Source organism: Micromys minutus (assembly GCF_963924665.1).
Source record: "Micromys minutus genome assembly, chromosome: 24".
Classification (NCBI taxonomy): Eukaryota; Metazoa; Chordata; class Mammalia; order Rodentia; family Muridae; genus Micromys; species Micromys minutus.
Genome location: NC_137959.1, coordinates 28,378,790 through 28,393,332, shown reverse-complemented (window position 1 = coordinate 28,393,332; position 14,543 = coordinate 28,378,790). Strand labels below are relative to the sequence as shown.

The window sequence follows — 14,543 nt, the reverse complement described above, 5'->3', positions numbered from 1 at the left end:
AGGACTAAAACATGTCTGTGTAACCAGTTCAATTCAATTTGTGGTAACCATGATAATAGAACAGTAGTGAGGTGTTGAACTGTACTTTGTTACTGTTCTATTGCTGTGATGAAATACTATGACCAAGGCACTTAGAAAAGAAGGTATTCAATTAGGGGCATGCTTATAGTTTCAGAGAGTGAGTCCACCACAATTATAGTGGTAAGTATACTGACAGGCACATAGGCATGGTGCTGGAGCAGTAGTTAAGAGCTTACATCCTGAGCCACAGGCAGCAGGCAAAGAGAGCTACACTGGGCCTGGTGTACACTCAGTGCATAACTTTAACAACAAAGCCATACCTCCTGATCCTTCCCAAACAGTTCACTAACTGGGGACCAAGCATTCAAATATATGAGCCCATAAGGGTCATTTTCATTCAAACCATCACAGGGATGTGGTATGTATGATTATATAACCACATCCACTTTGTAGTGTTGGAGTGACAGCTATTGAGATGCTCAGAGCAGCAAGATGAGAAACTAGAAGTCGGGGTTATTGTCAAATGGTGGTGGCATGGAAAAGTAAATGAAGGTACTGAGAATTGATTATTGGGATATTAACTACAACTGGGGCTCCTACTCTCTGAACTTGAACTCAGAAATGTTCTGAGTACAGTAGCAAACTCTGCCCAGGCATGGAGACTCTGAAGACTGGGAATACAGGATTTTTGTTTTATTTTTATGAGGCCAAGTGTTTTGCTGGCACTTTCTCCAAAGGAAATGACATTTAATCAATTTTTAAAGCACAGCATTAATGATTAGCATGTTAAACACAGTATTTGAGGAGTAATGAATAGTAGATAGCAGTTACTTAGGGTAGTGGTAGCTTTTCACCTACCCTGTGGGGCTACTGGGTTGCAGTTATTTGTCTTAGGGGCTTGGAGTTTATGACTGTTGCCTGAAGCCATCATGTCTCAGCACTCCTGCCCCACAGTCTGGCTTGTCACCACCTCACTGCGATCAGCAGTTAGATCGTAATTCTCTGATGTTGATCTTTCCCTTTCTCTCCCTCACGTTTCTCACCAAAGGTTTCTGTACCCCACAGAGGAAAAGGGCAAGGGCCAAGCAGAGTTGAGAAATGAGGGTAGATTATCAGGAACCTTCTGAAAGTATGGCTTCCCAACAGAGCCCTGTTGCTGGTGCCCAGGAAGGCATCCATTTGGGACAGTGCATCCTGCCATGCTGCTTCTCCTATCAGCTGGCCAACATTCCAGTCGCTTCTTTGACTGCTCAGATGACAGGTCATCCTCCTCTTTATGTCCAGAACTAAGACTAAGAACTCACTTCAAGAAAGGGAATAGTCCCTACCTAGTCCCACCCAACACCAGCCTTTCAAAGGTAGCTAAGCTGTCCAAGTTTCTGGTCTCAGCCGGTACCCTTATGTCATTTACTGTGTTTGAAGACATGTCTATGTATACCAACAGGTTTAGCACACAGGTTCAGAGCTAATTTGACACATACCTGTAAGCCAAGCTACTTTATTTCAGTTAAAGGCTCTGCTGGTCAGGTTGTCTGTGATTCTCAACCCTTTTTGTGGCTGCTTCAGCAGTATCAACTGTGGCCTAAATTCAGTCAAGGCTCAGTGATGCTGTAGTCATAGCAGAAGTTAAAGTTGGTAGGGGGTGGGGGCACTGGGGGAGGCTGCTCAGGAATGGGCACATTCTCCAGTTCCAACAACTGCAACTTGGTCTCCATAGTGAGCAGCTGCTCCAGGTCTAGACGAGTCTGCTCACTGCCCATGGCACTACCCAGCAGGGCACTTAGCCCATCTGTCCACAGGTAGAACTAAGGATGGACAGGACCAACCCTGTGAGGGCCTGTCCATCTGTTCCCCTGCCCATCTGCCCAACAACCTGGCCCAGACACTTACATCCCGTTTGGAAGGGGCAATGAAGTTGAGGTATGCTTCTTCCTCCCCATGGTCATAGCTGATGGAGAAAGCCAACTCATAAAGGTCCTAGGAAAGTAGGAGTAAGGACACTGTGCAGGGAACAAGCAGAGGGATAGGTGGGACGAAGCCTCTGAGCCTACTGCAATCACCTTGTTCTGCTTCCCAGAGCCCTTCTCCCGGACATGGGGGCAGTCCTTGCCCATTAGGAGTGCCCTGATGTCTGCCACAGGGACTGTAGGAAAAAAGAGATGGCTGACCACCATGGCCCAAGGCTGACCTGAGATATGGGTCCTACAGGGAGAGGGGGCAGGTGTAGGAGCCGTAGCCTTGCCCTCCTTACGTTGTTCAGGTAGGCTTTCTAGAGTAGGTGGGTTGGCACCCTCCTCCACATCCCCATACTGTAGTACTTTATGGTTGGGGGATAAACAGCAAAACCATAGCTTGTCTGCAGAAAAGAGAGAAGTAATGGGGGAGGGGCCTCTGATGCCAGATAACCCCCTCCCCACAACTTTAACCCATTCAGAGACCCTGGCGTCTCCGGCTGCTGATCTTGCGGAAGAGCATTCCCTCACAGAGTCGAAGCAAACGCTGCTGGCGGATTAAACCCATGAGCTCTGGCTTCAGCTTCTCTCGCAACTCCCTGGATGATCAAGAGTCATTAACCGGGGATAACCTGGAGCATGGTCCACAGCACACTGGGGAAGGTGGAGACTGAGACTGGGGGTCCCTACCAACTTACAGTACAGGAGGGGCCAACGTGCCCTCCTGGTGCAGCCGCTCTGTCTGCCGCAGCCTCAATACTTCCCCATAGGTGAGGGCATTCACTTTGGTTCGAAAGAGCTCCAGAGAGGTGGGCTTCAGAGCCAAGGTACGGGCTAGCTGTTCCCGAACCACCTGCATTACCTAGGACCACCCAAATTCAGTGTAAGACCCTGTGTTCATGACCCCTTCCCAGAAGACCCCCTGGCCTTACTGTTTCCATCCCACTCACCTTGTCAAAATCCTCCTGTGTTGCCCGCATTTCCTTCCAGGTCTTATTCAGCAGCTGGATAGCCACACAAAAGAGCTCATGGAAACCATGGTCTTGGCTAAAGAACATGGGTGAGAAGTCCTGGGCGGTCTCGGAGCCTGGGGCAGGGGGGCAGGAGGGGCTCAGGGAGAAAATATCTACAGCCCCTGGCCCTCTCTGCCCTTCCGTCCCCTGCCCCCAAATACAATGGATCCAGCCCAACTCACAAGGCTCCCCAACATGGAGCAGCTCACACAGCAACACCGTCAGCTGGATGCTGCTCCGGGCAAAGGGGCATTCATGTTTGTCCTCTCGGCTACTGTTCTCCAACACGAACTAAGACAGTGGGGACAGAGAATGGTAACAGGATCTCTATGGAGACCCTGATGAAGTTGAGCTGCTGCCATCCCTCTGCCTCAGCCCATTACTAACCCGACTGTATGCACTAGGTGCATGTCTGGAGAAGTAGAGCATGTTGTCCAGGGCCAGCAGGCCAGGGGGCACACGCTCCAGGTCCTGGGCCGGGTTGCTGTTCTACAGACGAGAGTGCGGGCAGCTCAGGAAGGGCCACAGTCCTCGAATAACTAACTGTACCTAGATGGAGGTTTGGGTGGGAACTAAGGTAGGGGTAACTCACAGAGAAGCCTAGCTTGCGGAACTCTCGGACACAGAGAGACCGTCGGCGGTCAGCACTCAGCCCTGTGCCTGAGGACTCCCCCTCTGGTTCAAAGGCTGCCTGGCGCAGGGCCTGCAGCTGATCCCGCTGCTCCTGAAGCGGGAAGGGGCATGTCAAGATCAGAGTCTCAAAGCACAATTTTAAGTAACCCTCCAGCCTTTGTACCCTTGCACCTGGCTGTAGGGATCAAGTGGTGTCCGCATACGTGGCTCCAACAGCCCCAGTGTAAGAGCCTGGAGCACATACAAGTGATGAGCCATCTCATCACCCATGGGTGCTGCACTGTGGATGATGTTCTGGAAGACAACCAGGCTTGAGTGAGACTCACTGGGAAAGGAAGACTGAGGAGAGGGTCTCCTGGCCTGGTCTGTCCTACCTTGTAAATGAACTGGCGAAGATTCTTCTTCCACAGGCAGTCAAGCATTTCCTGCAATGGGGTGAGAAGGGGGTTTAGGTGATTTTTTTGCTCTGAGCTAGAACACAGCACACACTAGCTGCTGTTCTTAGTCACTGTGGACTCACCTTACGTTCAGCGGGGCTGGCCCCCTGCAGCAGGGCTGTCAGCAGTGCCATAGCCTTGGTTTGTAGCTGCTGGTTCATTCTATGGCAAGAGGAAGAACAGGCTGAGATACCCATCTGGAGTCCAGCACTGCTTCCCCTGTTTATACTGTACCCTTGAGGCTTACACCTGCAAGTGCACCATCAGCCTATCTAATGGCACCTCACTCTTCACCAGCTGGCCCAGGGCAGGGCTGCTCAAGGTCACACTCTCTAGCAGCCTGAGAGCCAGGGGCTGCACAGAGGCATCCATGAGGTTCATGTTCACATAAGATATCACCTGTAATGGATAGAGGGTGCTATTATCATCCATGAGGGCTAGATGCTGGCACTACTCCATTGCCCCTGGAAAAGGACACACACCTTCCTGACAAAGGGGATGCTGAGTGTCTCCCAGGACACTACACCGTGTTCCATGAGCTCCAAGAAAGCCCTTAGACCAAGGGCCAGCATCTCCCCTAGGCTACAGAGAACATCTGTGGATGAGCAGGTTCAGAGCAAGATTTCCAAGCCCTACCATGTCCCCCAGTCCATCTGGGCCCTATGCTCACTCATTCCCATTTTCAATGATGGTGCTTAGTTTCTGAAGCCCATCACGACTGATGACCTCCTGGGCAAAGGTCATGTCTGAGGCCAGCAGGGCCAGGTTTCTCAGGACTTCACAGCACCCTTCACGACTCGTATTCTGCAGCCTACCCAGTAGTTGCTGGGCCTTCAGATCCTGCCAGGAGCAGTAGAGGAGACAAAGTGGTTAGAGAATCTTACTCCAATGATTGGAGCTGTGATGGTCTGGGTGTCCACTAGGTGGGGCACTAAGGAGCTGGGGCCCCCAGACCAGCTGCAGAGGGTACTGGGCAGAGGGGTAGGAAAAGGGAACATTACTGGGGCAGTGCTGAGGCACAGGATGCTTCCATTCTTGATCTCCGAGCGGTTCTGGGGGGAATATTAGAAAGGAGCACAGTTAAGAAGGGCTCTGTGAGATAGTCACCAGGCTCCTCAATTTGTAAGGTGGGGGTTGTCAGTAAATGAGCTCACATTAAAAGCGGGAAGAATGAATATATGAAATCAAAACCAGGTGGGTTAAAGGGATCCTGTGGAATGTGGGGCTAGGAGGGGGCTCACATTCTCTGTGATGTATTTCCTGTGCCCATCAGCAAACTGCAGGGCATAGTGTTCCGAGTGAGTCAGGCTCCACCTGTGGGACAGGAAGCTGCCAGGAACGTCCAGGGGCACCTTTCCCACCCATCCCTCCCCCACTTTCCCAGGCTGTGGCACTTACGCGTCACACACCTCCTTCAATACAGTGGCCAGGGGCTTTGCCTGCAAGTGGAGTTGTTACTCAAGGTGTGAGGGTAAGGAGTTGGGATGAGAGACTTCTGGGAGGGGTGGGCTGGGCTGGCCAGAGGGGAAAGGAACAACCCAGAAATGAGAGGCAGAGTTCGGACAGTCACATTGACCTGGTCTAGCTGGATAAGCTGTGGGATGGCGTCAGACATCTGAACAGCAATCTTCACCACGTTCCGCGGGGGCGCCATAGTCCAGCCGCTGTGCCGCCGGCACTTGGCATTAATGTGCCACCTCCCGCCGAGAGTTCACCTGGTCTAGGATCTAGGAAGACCTTCCGGTCTAAAGCCTGGCTTTGGTGGCCCGCACTCACAGTTCAGACTCCCACTCCTGGTCCGGCTCCGAGGCCTTCCCAAAGGAGCCTGTTAGTTCCGGGTTAATCTCAGGGGTAGGAGGGTAGGACCCCGCCTGCCCTGACCTGCTCCGCCCCGCAGAGAAGGCCAGGCCCCGCCCAATACCAAGGTACAGCAGGTAGAGGCTGAGAAGCCGGCTTCCAACCCAGCAGCCACACCTCCCATTCCAGTAAAGTGACCCACCCAGTTCCAGCAACAATCCAGCAATCCCAGGGAGGGGCCCCAAAGAACCAGATCAGAGATAGCCTTAGGCATGTCTTTATTCACTTGAATGCTGTACAAATATTACACTTTCTTTTTGCTGAAAAAAGTATAAAAATAATCTTTATATAGGAATTCATTCGTTACTGTAAATCTTTCTAAATCTCTGCAATGGCTCTAAATGAGGGTAAGTGAATAAGTGGAAGTGAAGGGAGAATGGGGTGGGGCACAGGAGGTGGAGCCACTCTTCAGGTACTAACCCATCCACACTCCTAGCTAGACATATTAATTCCTTCTTATTGACCCCCTCCACCACGGCTCCTCAGAGTTCTCAGGATTCGGGGCATTGCCGCAAGGGGACATATGAAAGGTCCAGAAGCTGCAGGGTGAGCAGGTGGGAAAGTGAGAGTGATTGATGACAACCGCCCAGCTCCACCTCCTTTCTGAACCTCCTTCGTAGTGACTGGTAGGAACAGGGCAGAAGTGCCACTGAGTGGCAGCTGAGCCTGGCTGGGGAAGGCTCCAAGAAAGAAAAGGCAAACAGTTTGGCTCCATGTGGAGAGGGCTGAGCTCTGCCCGGTAATGCTAGCACAGTTACAAGTGCCAGTGCAGGGCAGGCCAGCACGGCCAGAACTGAGCAACCAGAAGGCTGGGTAAACCAAGAGTTGGGCTTTTGGGGTCAGGGTGGGGGTGGGGGGCAGTCCCTAGATGGCTCCCAGCCCAGACAGTCTGGGTTGCAGCTGGACAGGCCATGTCCCTGTCCGTCAGAGTTTGAGAACAGGAACATCAAAGAGATCACAGACACCTTCACTCTCGTCCAGGTTGTAGATGTAATCGTGGTCTCCGGGAGGTGGAGAAAGTCGGAGGAGGGGGGCAAACACTGCAGAAAGCATTAGGCTGAGGTCTTAGGCCAAGAACCCCAGCAGTCACCCAGCCCATGCTCACAGCTACCTCTAGCTTCCTGACTACCCACCTTCTGAAGACATCAACTCTTCCAGCAGCTCGGAACTCATGCACTCTGGGAATGAACACAAGCCATTCAGATTTGGGCTCTCACCTCTCCACCCACCAAAACCCAAGAATGAGACCCACATACACGCCTATTAGGAGTCTCAGCCTTAATCTGGGATACCCAGCACATATCCTTAGAAAGGAACCCAGAACTCAAAACTACTTTCTGCATCCACTCAAGAGGAGGAACACAGCCTACCTCTCGTGGGGTCGAAGATTTCTGAAAGCTCTTTGGGGAGATCCAGAACTGAAAGAGAAAAAAGCCAAGCTCAAAGGACGTTCAGCTGGGTTCTACAATAGTTCAACTTTCTTCAGGTCATATACCACTAAGCTCCTGGGCTCTGCTCTACACATTCCTCAGGTGTTTTATCTGCTGACCTACATTCTTCGGTGCTGAGCCAAGGCTACCAAAGGCCCAATGCAGGTGACAAGTACTGCTATTCTAACTCAGAGGCCCTGCAGAACTCCCTTTCTGAGTCAGCAATGCACACCTTCTCTAAAAGAAGATGCCCCTTCTACTCACAACCACCTCTAATTCCAGCTCCAGGGGGATTCAATGCCTCCTCCTGAGGTGCACTTGTACACACAATTTTTTAAAGTTTTTGAGGGGTGAGGGGGTTGAGATGTGCAGTGAGTACAAGTGTTTGTCTAGAACACTTAACATCCTAGGGCCTATCCTGAAACCCACATTAAGATGGAGGAATGCATATACATCTCTCCATCCCCTGGTACTTTTTGTTGTTGCTGGTGACATGTGCTCATACATGCTTAGCAAGCACTTTACCACTGCACTGAATCCCCAGCTATTTTCACACAGAGAGAAATACCAATCAGGACTACATTGCTGAAAGATCATTCTGTTTGTAAGAAGAAAAGGATGGTTTAATGGGTTTATCAGATAGACCCTCCATGGTATAATACCAACCTACCATGTGCCTCCTGGTGCAATAGCGGGATAACTCGCGAGAGTAACCAACCCCTTTCTTTACTTGGCTTTAAGGCCAGCTCCACAGGAAGTAATTCATTCCTGATACTGTAAACCTTGTCAAAAGCCCAGCTAGAGAGATTGCTGACCTAGGGGGAACTTACTACTGTTGCTTTGCTAAACAGGCATATTATCAAGTGACTCTTAAATTTTTATGCTTATATGTTGCTTAGAGAAAAGTTGCAAGAGTCAATGCAGAAACTCATAACTGATAAACTGCTAAGATTAGGTTGAGTGCTCAGCCCAATATTCAGGGAATATTGCTGAAAAGGGTATAGAAAGATTGTTCAAGCCATAGGATAGGGAAGAGTGTTGTGAAATACTGTCCTTTGGGTATAACATGGCCATTGTACTCATGAACTCACAAGCATCTACAGTTACTTACACAAGACCAAGCCATCCAACTAGCTGGGAAAGAGTCATTTTTCTTTGGATCTGTGCATATTTGGAGTGCTAATTAGAATGAAGAGAACATAAAAATGGGAGAAGTACTAGGAGGGCAAAAGGGGTCATTTTGTAAATGGTCAAAATACAGAGAGCCGACTGTGGCACACATCTTTTAATCCCGCACTTCAGGAGGCAGAGGCCAGCATGGTCTACATAGCAAGTTCCAGGACAGCCACGGCTACATAGAGACCCTGTCTCAAAGAAGACAAAAAAATAAAAAATAAAAAACCCACATTGTGTAATATATGAAATTATCAGTAGATAGATTAAATAGGTAAGATACAGATAGATAAAATGTTCTAAAGGATGACTATAAATCTAAAAATGCCATATATTCTGGTGTGCTGAGGATGTAAGAGGGATGAGAAGAGATGTTTCATAGACTTTACGGTGAGTAGTAGAGGATCCAGAACTGAAATGATTCAGAGGTGTCTCAAGCCTGGGAGGGACTAGAGCCAGCTAACAGTCCACACAGAACTTGAAAGGCGAACTGGAAGCAGGATGGTTAGGTTTAGTTGAGGTGTCCAGAGATGTAGAAGACAGAGACCAGACATGAGACTGGGTAAAAGATGTAGACTATGTAGAGGATGGAACCCATTATCAGCTCCCTAGAGCTGAGGCCCACCCCAGATATAAAATGTAAAGTACCAATATTTAAGGAAGTGTCAGATGCCAGTGAGGTAGAAAAGCCAAGAGCTGACAGTAAAGACAAAGGAGGAAAGAGCATCAGACCTAGACCCTTAGGAACCTGCTGGGCCAGGCACTACACCAAGAACAGCTACAGCGCTGAGGTGGGTGATTGGAGGACTGACACCAGCTGAACATGCATTACATTTTAAAGGAAACCAGAATGGTGAAGTGAGTACAGAGTAGCAAATCTCAATTAGTGAGGCTCAGTGATTTGCCAAGTGGCTACAGGAGGGGAATGAAGTCCCAAGAATGGGAAGAGGCACCAGCACAGACCCAGAGATTAGGCATCCTTGTCTGGCTGGAGGAGAGCAGAGATTAACAGGAAAAGAACTCCCAGCTCCAAGTGTGTCTTTGATACAACACTGGGCTGGGGCTAGACTCTCCCTGCTGGCTCCCACCCCTCAGTAAGTACTCACCACCTGTGGGGTCTGCTTTGATGGGCTCAAAGGAGGTAGAAGGGTTGGGTCCAGATGAACTGCTGCTGCTGCTGCTGCTGCTGCTGCTGCTGCTGCTATCCAGTAGTGCAGAGGACTGCAGAGGTCGAGTGTCCAGTGCTGTCAGGCCCAGTGGGAGTGAGCTGAGTTCACCACTGTCCTTGTTCTCAGTTCCAGGGCTACCACTCACTGCAACCACATCCCCAACCCCAATCACAGAATCAGAAAACGGATCCTAAAAGTGCCATAGGCTGGATCCTATGGCTATGATGACCACAGTGTTGTAGCCAAAACCAAGGAGACCTAGTCACCACTAGTCACCAAGAAGCATCTAGAAAAGATCATTAAAGACAGAGCACAAGTCCTGAAGGAGGGAGACTCATGGGGTTGCCAGGATCCATCAGGCAGACACTGTCCAATTCGGGATAAACTGCCATACTAGTGCTGCCTAGAGTCAAAGCTTCCTTCTTAGAAAGGGTGTATGCAAGGCAAGTGAGAGCCTAGTAAATAAAGACATCAGCGGACAAACCTGAGGGCCTAACTTCAAATCCCAGAAATATGAAAGGAGAGAACCAATTCTTTCAAGTTGTCATCTGACCTCTACATATATCCTACAGCATGCTTCCCCCTCACAAATAAATAAAAAGAGTAATATAAAGGGGCACATTCACTGTAACACTGAAAGCTAAGTGGAGACCCCAGGAACTTCTAATTCTTAGTACAGCATGCTATTATACAGATAGCTTCTTGTAGGCTCCAAATAAATCAAGCAAGCAAGCAAGCCATCACACCTTACCATAGGGTCTCACCTGCAATCTCAGCTGTCTGGCCTACCACCTCTGAGACTTCGGTGCTGCCAAGGACAGGAGTGGGGGTAGTTAGCTGGGGGCTGCTTGGACGAGAAGTTTCTTGGGGTTGAGCTAAGGCAGGCTTGGGCAGAGGTGGAGGTGTAGAAATGGCAGGTGGACTCTGGAGTAGATCGTCAGGGGGAGGAACGGGCACAGCCACAGGTGGTGAGCTCCAGGCCTCCTTGTTCACTAGCAGCACCTCGATGGGACCACTCATGCTCTTTAAGTGAATCTGGTACTTCTTCTGACCATTGAGACCCTGGGAACAAATAGAATTGCAAGCAGGCATGGTTCCTGCCTGACTGGCTCAGAGCCAGACTGTCCTCCTCCTCTTCATCTGCCAATCCACCTAGATAACCCCAAACTCCAGGCCTCCCCTACATGCCCCACCCAGAACTTATCAAGCTTCACAGCCAGTATCCACCCTCAGTAGACACCGCCTTCCAGGGATGAACACCTACCTCTGGGATGGGCACCTCTAGGCTGGTGCCCGATGGGGCCCGGATGGCAAGGAGGGTATCTCCTAGAATGACAAAGAGAATGTGTCAGGACCCATGAGCTCAGTCTGAGTTAGGAAGGGAAGTATCTGTTCCTTTCCTGTCTTGTCTGGAGCAAAACAAGTGGCAAGTCAAAGAGACTGAATTATTAAGCCTCTACCATCCTAGAGCACTGAGTGGAGCAAATATTCTTCTCTCTGCAAAACTTCATGCTCAGTAACCAGAAAAATCTAGATGCAAACACACTTCTTTCTTTCTTTCTCCTTTTTGAGGCAGGGTATTTTTATGTAACTTGCAATGTAGACCAGGTTAACCTCAAACTCAAAGATCTGCCCTCCTCTGCCTCCCTGAGGCTGGGATTAAATGTACTATCATATTCTGGAAGGAGGTCACCAGCCACAGGTGCCACCACCTCATTCCTCAAATGATGCTAATCCCTAGAAACAGATGTTCTAAACAAGTTTTTCCAAGATACAAGATGGAATATAAGATGAAGGAACGGTTCCTATATACACAATGGAACTAGGTACAAATTAGAAACGGACACCACCGACCCCCCCCCCACATACAAGTATGTAACATTGTGAATGCAAATATACACAAACAAATTCTCCTTTTTCCTCTGTGCCACTATCATGCCCAAGAACCAAACCCAGAGAACATTGAGGGCAACCCCAGGGACACACTGGGGACTCTGGTACCCTATTGGTATTATGGGTCTCTATTGAGTCCCAGTGACTTCCAAATTGAGACATGCTGCCTGGTTTCTCTTTAAGCAGGCAACATGAACCTTCAAGAGCTGGAACTTCTTTTGGGGCAGTGGACCTAATGCTGGAGGCTCCGTGGCTTAGTTCAGTTCCACCCCCACATCCCTCAACCCAGGCTCTGCTTACCAGCAAAGCATCGGCAGATGTCTTCATGAGTCACGTAGGCCAAGGTGTGGGGGTTAAGGAGACTAGCTGGATGCCTTTATTGTGCCAAATGGCAGACCATAGAAGAGACCCAATGTTTTTGCCTATGCTTGCCACACAGCCCTCAGAGGAAGCTCTGGAACCTGGGTCCAAGTGCGGAAGGATCATGGGCTAAGACTGGAAGAGCCCAGAGCGCCACAGAGGAAAACCAACTGAGAGCCCCTTGCCCACTCCCCAGGGCAAGGACTGCCGGAGGATATCAGCTGTTCTGGACGTCCTCTGTGACATTCCGGATGCTCTGCTGCACCCACACCTTGTGCTGGTCAAGTTCTTGCTCCCGCTGCTGCAGCTCCTCGATCTCTGCCTTGAGCTCAATCAGCTTGTCAGCAATCTCCCGGGTATTACAACCTGGCCCGACTCCCCTGAACCACAGGAATGAGAGACTGAGCGGGATCCCTAAGAATTTTGGTTCCCGGACCTCGGCTCTCTCCTGTAACCATCATCCCACACCCCAGACACTTCTGCCCTCCTGAACAACCCTACTCACTTCCACTGGATGCTGTTCTTGGATTTTTTCTCGATCAGACCAATACCTTCCAACACGTTGGTGATGTCGTAAATCCGCCGTTTTTGGCGCACAGCAAGAGTGTCGGCTGCCTGGCAGGTAGAAGAGAATGAAGAATGCTAGTCTTAAGAGTGCACCCTGATACATTTAGTCTGGAATGGGGATATAGTCTTGTGTCCCAACCCTGGAGTTCCTTCCAATGACTCCAGGAGTGTGTTGGGAAGAGTCTTGTCTTAGTTGTGTTCTGATATTCTGATGCTCGTTTCCCTGTACTAGTCACGCAGGGCCACGAGGGCCAGCACCTGCAGCCCGGACCCAGACGGAGCTAAGACTCAATGGCTTCAGTGAATGAAAACAACCTCCCGCCTCTCTCGTGTGAGAAAGCACACTGATGGCGGCCCGAGGACTCAGTGGGGCCACCCCGCTGGTTCCCGCTACTGGTCCAGGCCTGGTCCACCATCTCCCCAGTCGCCCCTCGGCCCGGATCGCACCAGCTTGAGGTCAAGCACGCCGTCCTTGGCTTCTTGCAGGAGCGACACGAACTTGGTGGTGAGAAGTCCCAGACTCTTCTCGTGCCGGCTTGGAGTACCCGGGGGCGGCGGCGCCTGTGGCCCGGCCTCCGCCATCGCGCCCGCCCGCCCGCCGCCTCCCCTTAGCCAGGCCAGGCCAGGCCGGCGGCGGCGCCACTTCCGCTTCCGTTCTTAGTCGCCGGGCCACCGGAGCTATCCCTGCTGCTTCCGCTTCCGTCTCGCGCCTTTCCAGGGTATCTGGTGCAATTCCTGTCTGCATATCTGGACGCAAAACTTTGGGGACCATTGACAAATACATCACTAGCAAAGGAAACGAAAACAACTCATTGGGAAAATTGAAAAATTGTATAGTAGGAAATGGAGGAGGTTAGTGAACAGAACTGGCAGTAGAGAAGAGGGACCGCCCTAATCTTCCTTGCTAACTAGCTTCCAAACTACTAACTGCCTAAACACTCCATCTAGGGAAGGGAAGCAGCAAGCCACAAGCTTATCCTATTTACTTAAAACTGATCCTAAAGGCTCCCCTGCTGTTCTGAGATAATTCCTGCTGTTTCTGTTACTTCCTGCCAAAACAGCAAGCACTAACAATAAATAGCTTATGTACTTCTATCTCTACTCTTATTTGGTTCCAGTATCATTTTTCTCTGGTCTTCATGCTACATACAGTTCACAGTGGCCTGGAGTCTAATTTCCAACCACTACTTAGGCCATGCAAAGGTTTTTGCCTGTGCGTGAATATAAGGAATGCCTTGGGGCAGTTTCTGACCTATGGGAGGAACTGTGTGTTTGCAAGTCTCGTTTACTTTTCAATTTTTAAGGGTTTTTACTATTATTATTTGTGTATGTGTTTATGTTTATGCACAGGTGCTCAGGGAAGTTTAGAAGAGGGTGTCAGATTTCTAGGAGCTGAAGTTAACAGGCAGTTATTAGCTGCCATGTAGGTGCTGGAAATTGAAGCCCCGTCCTCTGCAAGAGGAGCAAGTGCTCTTGACCTCTGAGCCACCTTGCCAGTTGACAAGTCATATTTATTCTTAACATCATTGTCACTTATGGTCTTTATGATGGCCAGTTCCTCTAGGACACAAATTGCCTTCCACAAGTCTATTGAGGATTCACACTTGGAAGAGAGCAAAACAGGCAGATTTCGAAGACCTGGTTATAATGGAGCCTGAAATTGGGATAGCTTTTGCGAGGTATTCAGGTTCAGCAAGGATACTCACTTGGGCCTTTGTACATCAGTACTGACTCAGAACTTTAACTGTCAGCCTTCAGCAGCCTACACTTCCGGCAGCTAGAAAATGAGGGTCTATTCTGATTTTCCTGGTGCCCCTTTATTATCATCTGGGGTCCCCGTGGCTCCCCATCGCTTACAGGAACAATGTAACCTTTATGATTCCTGACTGCCATCCCCCACTGGACCCACCAGTGGCTTTCAAGCTCCCATAGAGTTTGCTGTCACTCCAACAAGTGGGGGTTCTCCTTCCAACCGGCTTGAGGTCAAATCAGCTTTATATATGCATATGTGTTTCCTGAGCACTTACAAGTCCTAGGT

The 14,543-nt window shown here is 49.9% G+C and overlaps 2 protein-coding genes across 2 annotated transcripts; both read right to left on the bottom strand.

The window, feature by feature from the left end:
• Positions 1-1,613: 1,613 nt before the first annotated feature.
• Positions 1,614-6,001, bottom strand: ELMO3 (engulfment and cell motility 3; the record flags this gene model as incomplete). The annotated part of the gene is made up of 20 exons (XM_080937125.1): positions 5,633-6,001; positions 5,455-5,495; positions 5,298-5,370; positions 5,058-5,108; positions 4,727-4,896; positions 4,539-4,638; positions 4,304-4,455; positions 4,140-4,218; positions 3,994-4,044; positions 3,791-3,913; positions 3,579-3,710; positions 3,374-3,475; positions 3,169-3,277; positions 2,924-3,060; positions 2,672-2,835; positions 2,460-2,572; positions 2,273-2,377; positions 2,082-2,164; positions 1,912-1,998; positions 1,614-1,826 (listed from the first exon to the last, which is right to left on the bottom strand). Exons 1-20 carry the CDS (start codon positions 5,708-5,710, stop codon positions 1,614-1,616), a joined length of 2,163 nt encoding a protein of 720 aa, XP_080793251.1. The 5' UTR covers positions 5,711-6,001.
• Positions 6,002-6,141: 140 nt separating this feature from the next.
• On the bottom strand, positions 6,142-13,109 carry E2F4 (E2F transcription factor 4). The gene is made up of 10 exons (XM_080937126.1): positions 12,953-13,109; positions 12,444-12,553; positions 12,157-12,318; positions 11,879-11,922; positions 10,950-11,011; positions 10,450-10,747; positions 9,623-9,829; positions 7,284-7,331; positions 7,047-7,091; positions 6,142-6,953 (listed from the first exon to the last, which is right to left on the bottom strand). Exons 1-10 carry the CDS (start codon positions 13,085-13,087, stop codon positions 6,838-6,840), a joined length of 1,227 nt encoding a protein of 408 aa, XP_080793252.1. The 5' UTR covers positions 13,088-13,109; the 3' UTR covers positions 6,142-6,837.
• Positions 13,110-14,543: the final 1,434 nt, after the last annotated feature.

Coding starts and splice junctions, on each gene's coding strand:
- E2F4 (XM_080937126.1), bottom strand. CDS start 13,087: ATGGCGGAGGCCGGGCCACAGGCGCCGCCGCCCCCGGGTACTCCAAGC. Junction 11,923..12,156: donor GAGGACGTCCAGAACAGCTG/ATATCCTCCGGC, acceptor TAACCCCCACAC/CTTGGCCTACGTGACTCATG. Junction 9,830..10,449: donor CCAGACAGCTGAGATTGCAG/GTGAGACCCTAT, acceptor ATGTGGTTGCAG/TGAGTGGTAGCCCTGGAACT.